At 49.8% G+C, this 6,832-nt stretch overlaps 1 protein-coding gene across 1 annotated transcript; it reads right to left on the minus strand.

Annotated features, from left to right (window-relative positions):
* Positions 1-438: 438 nt before the first annotated feature.
* On the minus strand, positions 439-2,012 carry LOC123099592 (jasmonate-induced oxygenase 2). Its single transcript, XM_044521722.1, has 2 exons — positions 1,465-2,012; positions 439-1,344 (listed from the first exon to the last, which is right to left on the minus strand). Exons 1-2 carry the CDS (start codon positions 1,917-1,919, stop codon positions 753-755), a joined length of 1,047 nt encoding a protein of 348 aa, XP_044377657.1. The 5' UTR covers positions 1,920-2,012; the 3' UTR covers positions 439-752.
* Between the last annotated feature and the right edge of the window lie 4,820 nt (positions 2,013-6,832).

The following is a 6,832-nucleotide window of genomic DNA, read 5'->3' on the forward strand; positions in this document are numbered from 1 at the left end:
CCCTCCCTCCACCACCACCGGAGCCGGACTAGGTGGTCAGCGCGTGCTTGTATGCTTGTATGCATGTATGACTGTTGTGTGCGTCCTTGTTTCTCCATACTTCTATTTGTTGCCGTGTGCGTTGTACCGTACTTTGGATGTCGTGGCTTGTGGTTGCTTTATTTATAAAGCGGGGCGTAAAACCTTTTTTGATAAATTATTGACGAGTTATAATTTTTTGATAGGTTTTCATCGACAAGTTTCACATTTTACATTTATAGGTAGAGACGGCAACTATCAATGTGTACATTTATAGGTAGAGACGGCAACTATCAATGTGTGCCCGTGAATCACGGTGATATTGACACTCACAAATGCAGTAATAATGTTCTGCTCAAATGCGCGAAATCATATTGAAATGCACAGACATATGTATACAGTACTCCCTCAGTCCTAAAATATCTCTTTTAGTTGCCTCCGTTCAAATTTGAATTAAAACCACATCATCACTTATTTTGAAACAGAGGAAGAGGAAGTAATTATTAATATGCACAATACTTATTTATATTACTACAAATGGGGAGATGCTTGTAGCACTAGGATCACTAAGGGGGTGTTTGTTTTCAGGGACTTTTTTGTGTAGGGACTAGAAAAAGTCCCTCCTAGAGACTTTTTTATCAAACGGGAGGGACTTTTTAGGACTAAACTAGGCATTTGGGAAGAAGGCTCTCAAGGAGAGCGGTAGGATCATGAATTCATTAGGGGTCCTTCATTTAAGGTCGGTCCTTTCTGAAGTGTGCGATCTGGACGTTTTCGACGTCGAGCTTCCTGAAGTTGCTGTTCTTCCTGGTGCTGAAGAAGTTGCCCCAGTTGTAGGCGTCATACCTGGCCGGCCTCTCGTCGCTCACCATCTCCTCCAGCGGCTCGACCATGGCGTCGCTCCCGGGGTTGAAGAAGTAGGGCATGGAGAACCTCTCCTTCTCCGAGTTCACCGACACCCTGTGCTCCGCGCTCTCGTACCTGTCGTTGCTCCACACCTGGATGATGTCGCCGACGTTGATGACGTAGGAGTCCGGGACAGGCCTGACGCGCACCCACTCGCCGTCGGACCGGCGCCGGACGTCGAGCCCGCCGACGTCGTCCTGGTAGAGGATGGTGAGCGCGCCGGCGTCCTTGTGGCGGCCGACGCCGAGGGCGAGGTCGGGGCTGGGGCAGGGCGGGTAGTGGTTCAGCCGGATGAAGGTGGTCTGGTCCTTGAAGAAGCCGTGCAGCCGGTCCGGTCTCAGGCCCAGGCTCCGGGCGATCAGCTCCAGCAGCTTGAACGCCAGCTCCTCCATCGCCTCCGCGTACTCCTCGAGCGCCTGCCTGCATGCACAAATCAATTTGCATCGAGAATTTGAGATTAGCATCTGAATCATATGAACCACGAATAATAATGAACCATTTCTCTCGGGGTCGCAGAATTGATCGAGTTGATGACCGTACCTGAACCCCGGCAGGTCCTCGGGCCACTTGTTCTCGAACACGAGCTCGCCGTCGGCAACCGCGGCAGGCGGCGGCGGCTCGCGGGGGACGATGTCGAACACCTCCTTCCAGTCCCTGACGTTCTTGGTGTGCTCCGACTCGTAGTACCCCAGCGGCGCCGCCTCGTCCCTCCGCACTGCCGCCTTCCGGTCCGCCGGCAGCGCGAAGAAGGCCCTCTGCGCCTCCAGCGCCTGCGCCACCGTCTCCGCCGGCACGCCGTGGCGCACCACCACGAAGAACCCCCAGTCCCGGCTCGCCCTGCCCACCTCGGCCGCGAGGGCGTCCACGCCGGCCTTGTCGCCGGCGGCGAGAGGGGAGAGGTCGACGACCGGGATGCCGTCCGCGTCGGCGAGGTTCGCCTTCGTGCGATGCTCCGGTGCCTGCACGAAGGCCTGGTCCATGGAGAGTCCGCCCATGGCGATGTCGCGGTCGATGATCAAAGTTCTCGATCTCACGTGTACGGTGGCGACTGCCGATCGAGTGCGTTGTGGCCTTGAGTGTGCGGGTGGCTAGGGGGTTAAAAAGGGTCTTTATGCAGGTTTGATTCAATGAATCTGGACGGGTTTCTAGGTGAGGTTTGTTTGTAAACTTGGAGCTGGCGTGCGCTTGTCCTGGTACAGTGGAAGAACGAAACGCACCTCCCGCTTTGGCGTGTTCGGTGTGTTCTATGTATGTTTGTGGCGTCACGAATGATCTGCAGGTGTTGGCCGCAAGCACGAACTGATACCATGATTCACATCCGGCACACTTGAGTTCTACTGTACCTTTTCTGCCGCGAAAACAGTTGGAATTTCACGGGAATATGCACAGAAATCACTCCCCCGGCACGGTTCAAAAGAGATGAAATTTCACGAACGATCTACCGTATTATTTCACCCTCGTGATTTACTGTTTGCGCCGGACTCTAGAATGTTATACTTGAGCAGATCCATCAGCTGCTCAGCGCAAACACGCAATGTAAGCAGGCCACAAGTGATCCCCGGTGATCGAGGACATGACGCCAGGGCAGGCGTTGCAACGTCCGTTTCGCGGCTACCACCACCGAGCGCAAACAGGACAAACATCACTTAATCAATGCCTCGCCTGGTCCATTCATCATCCCGCACCGTCCTCTAATTTCACACACATGTCGATAGGGGCAAAAAACACAATTGTCACCTTTGTTGAATGTTTAGCACGATTTGATCAGTTTTTTCAAGAAAAAAATAATACAGATCGGACCTTTTTTACCGTCATGGTCACTGGCGATAGGAAACAAGTTGATGCGGAGCATCCTACGGACATCATCATGTCAAGAGTCCGTTCGACAAGTGACACGTGCGACATCTACTTCACATACACAAAGGTGAATCGTCTCCTTTACGCGTGTTCACTTGACCCCTTCGAGGATGGTATACTACTTGACACTCCTCTCGTGTGCATACATAGGTATTGTCGGAACACCACGGACGACGACGAGGAGTGCGAGCGCAAGTGTACAGCTACACCATCCACGAGGGAAGTATGGAAAGGAAGGAAGAAGAGGAACCTTCCTAGCGCAGAGAGAGCGGTACAACCGCCCAACCGCCGGTCAACTACTGCCCCACCGGTACAACCGCTCGAATACCGCCCAACTACCGGTCCAACTTATGTAATCGAGTGGCACAAGACCGGTAACACCCCAGTTATCCCCCAGCTGCAGTAAGACCGGTACAACCGGTACAACCACCGGTACAACCGCTAATCACGTCCGGGAACACCTCCAGGAACCAGTACAAGAGCTCCAAGCGGTACAACCGCTCCCATGACTGGTACAACCGGCCTGCCTGCACGCAGTGAAAGGGGTTTCGACCCATGTATCCCCAACTTATCCCTTGGATTATAAATACTCGTCTCCTAGCTCCGAATTAGGGTTAGCAAATAGGATAGCTCTTGTATGCGAGTTTTGCTCCTACCTACTCTACTCTTGAGAGAGAGAGAGAGAGAGAGAGAGACCACTCCCATGGAGTTCAAGACCTCCATGTGAGAAGATCCCTAGTGGATTCAAGACCCCATCTGGGGAAGATCCATCTCGGATTCAAGACCTCAACTTCTCACGGATTGGGATGAACTAGCTACCTTTTGAATCCTCCTTTGTTAGATTTGGATCGTGTATCTCTCCGTGTATATGTGGATCTAGCACATGTGTTACCGTTTCTCGTTGATTTGAGTGTTTCCTCTCGTTTCCCTCGTATTTTTCCCTTGTGTGTTTATCGTGTTCTTCGGGAATCCCCCTCCAAATCGTGAAAGATCGGCCCCTAGGGTTCCACCCTACATCACAAGTCAATGTGTCTGCACTGTCACGGCACCGACTTACATGAATCTACGTCCAAGGACCGCGGTGGTAGCTTGTTATAGCCTACCGCCAGGCTCAATGGTGATAGGCCTGAAGAGGTAAGTGGCCGACGGTGCGGCGGATGGGCCAACCACCCACCCATTCTCTCGAGCAAGTCATGTCCTATTCATCCCGAACAGAGAGGAGGCGCCTCTCTCCTCCTCTTCAATCCCCCGCCCCTCGTTCTCCTTTGTTTGGGCATTATTTTGGAGAATCTTGGAACCAAAACGAAGAGCAATGTAATCTCCATCCTTCCGTCAATTTTTTTTCTGTTAAATCTTTGTATTTTTATGCATCATATGACACTAGGTGGAACCCTAGTTCCTCAACTTTTTGGAATTTTTTTCCATTTTAAAGTGTGGTTGTTATGTTTGTGTAATATTATCTCTGTCCCAAATTATTTGTCTTAAATTTGTCTAGATACTGATGTATCTAACACTAAAACGTGTCTCGTATCTAGACAAATCAAGACAAGTAATTCTGGACGGAGGAAGTATGAGGTAGTAGTATAATGTGTGGATGGATGAATGGATATATTGTGTGGATATGTTGGTATTGTTTATTTCCAATGTGTATGGATGAATGGATGGATAGATTGTATGGATAATAGATAGATAGTTAATGGATGAATGGATGGATAGATTTATTTTAATGTGTGTGGATAGATTGTTAGCGGATGAATTGATAAGTATGGATATATAGATTGCAATGTGTATGGATGAACAAGAAATTTCTTTGGCATTTTTTGGATGAATGTTGAAGATAATTTTGTGCATATTTTTGAACGAATGTTTGGGGTGTATAAATGGATATGTTTGGATGATTGAATGGATATCTCTAGATGAATTGATATATAGGTTGTATTTTTCCTTATATTTATATGTGATGCACATATATATTTCAATTGTATGGATGATATTGTCAAGTCCTTGTCAAATAATTGATTAGAAATGACAATTGGGTGAGGATGGCCAATGATGAGGACAATGGTCGTTGGTATATTGGGCTTCAACCTACTTTCGATAAGGGGCATCGTGCACGGGCTATCGAGAATAGATGGGTAATAAGCACATGCATCATCTTTTTCCTATTATTTATTTGATTGAAAGGCGAAGGTAGTGATCAATTTGTGCAATTTTGATAGGTCCTACAAATCGTGCGAATAAGAGGTGACACAAAGGCCTACGAGTTGCGATATGACGTGCGGTATGAGCCGTACTTCGATAAAGTTGGCCTACTACCGTTCGTTCTGCAGTTCAAGCGTGCACCGTCGGGGTCAGCCATGCAGCTCTGACAACCCTACCGGATCGTTGGAGGCCGGAGACACACAGAGTTCATCTCCCTTGTGGAGAAATGATGGTCACCCTGAAGGACTTCGCCATCATTGGACTTCCGATCAACGGCGAGCCTCTCATCAGACTAATGGACAACAAACGGTGGTGTTAGAGGGTTACCGCACTCATCGGTGATTGCTCCCCCTCTCTTCGTGACTACGAAAGAGGAACAACAAGACATCCACACGGGCGTACTTGTGGTATCTCCTATCGCAGGTCCTTTTTGCACATGTTTGCATCTCATGTAAAAGTAAGAAGTCCGGTGTTCATTCTGCATTCATGTATTTATGCAAGTATAATCAGACTAGAACAGCTAATCAAATTTATATTAGATTCTTCAAAGCGGATCAGATGACCATTGGCAAATCCACGCCAATCAAACTTAGATATAGTCACGGGTGCTAGATAGATTGAAACTTCCACATAGTCACGTACCACACTGAAAAGCGCTACAAATCCTAAAATGACGACGTACACAAAAGAGCAAGCATAGAGGAGCTGCACCCACGTGCAAAGTGGCATCCATGTATACATAGTCAATGCCACGCCCATATAGTACGCATAATCTAGGATTTTAAGATAGCATGCAAATCCGGACTTTTGTGGATGCAGACCCAGCGTGCCTGTGAAACGTGATGACCACAAGATCGTCTTCCTTCAGTTCAAGCTGATCGACATACTTCCGTAAACCTCCTTGTATGACGAGTCTGCCATCGTTTGCCTTTTTGAATGAAGCCGCTACATGGGCTCATGTATCATCATGCCGCATAGTTCTGCCTGAATCATCCATGTGACCCGTTTTCCTTTGAATCAGGACGGCGGTGGCGCGGATCGGGGTGGCGAAGCAGCGGCGGTGCAGCAGTAGAGGAGCGGCCATTCGAGGCGGAGAGAGGAGGAGGAGCGGCGAAGAAGCGTCGGAGGGGCGGCACGTGTGCGGCTCAAATCCGGCGGCAGGGCGCGGTGGCGATTCGGTGGCGGAGAAGTGGCCAATTCGGCCGATTTGGAGGCGTGGGCGATGGAGCTGCCAGATCTGGCAGTAGGGCGGCAGTCACGACGGCGACCGGCGGGGGTGAGGCAAAACCGCGGCGGCGGCGGTATGGAGGCGGAGGTGGGATTGGGGACAGTGGTCGCGCTGTTGAAGGCCCCGGCGGGGTGGGCGACTGCGGCGGAGGAGGCGGCGGGGTCGTCAGAGTCAGTCATCGCCCTGGTGGCGGGTGAGGCACTTATGGGCGAACGGAAGAAAAATGAAAGCGGTTGGGCAGTTGGCGCGCTAGCGCCGTTTTAACATCTCCTGTAGGTGGAGATGTATATTGCACTGCAAAGTGTTGTAGTTTACATATCAGGGAGGCGGAGATGTAATTTTTTTTCGCATCTACATCATCTATTGGAGAATTGTTTTTGGCCTCGGAGATGCAAAAGTTAGTTATTTTTGCATCTATATCATCTATTGGAGATGCTCTAAGGAGGTTGGAGCATCTATAGCCGAACTTGGCTAATCCGGCCCCTCAAACGCCCGCGTTCGCAGCCCGCGGATGTGCGGGCACTGACCGGTCACGCCTCAATTAGTTATTTTGCATCCACCTCTCTCAAATTTCACCCTTTAGATCCATACAAAGTATGCAAAAGAAATCCTACGTACTAC

This window comes from Triticum aestivum, chromosome 4D (genome assembly GCF_018294505.1).
Source record: "Triticum aestivum cultivar Chinese Spring chromosome 4D, IWGSC CS RefSeq v2.1, whole genome shotgun sequence".
In the NCBI taxonomy this organism is placed as follows: Eukaryota; Viridiplantae; Streptophyta; class Magnoliopsida; order Poales; family Poaceae; genus Triticum; species Triticum aestivum.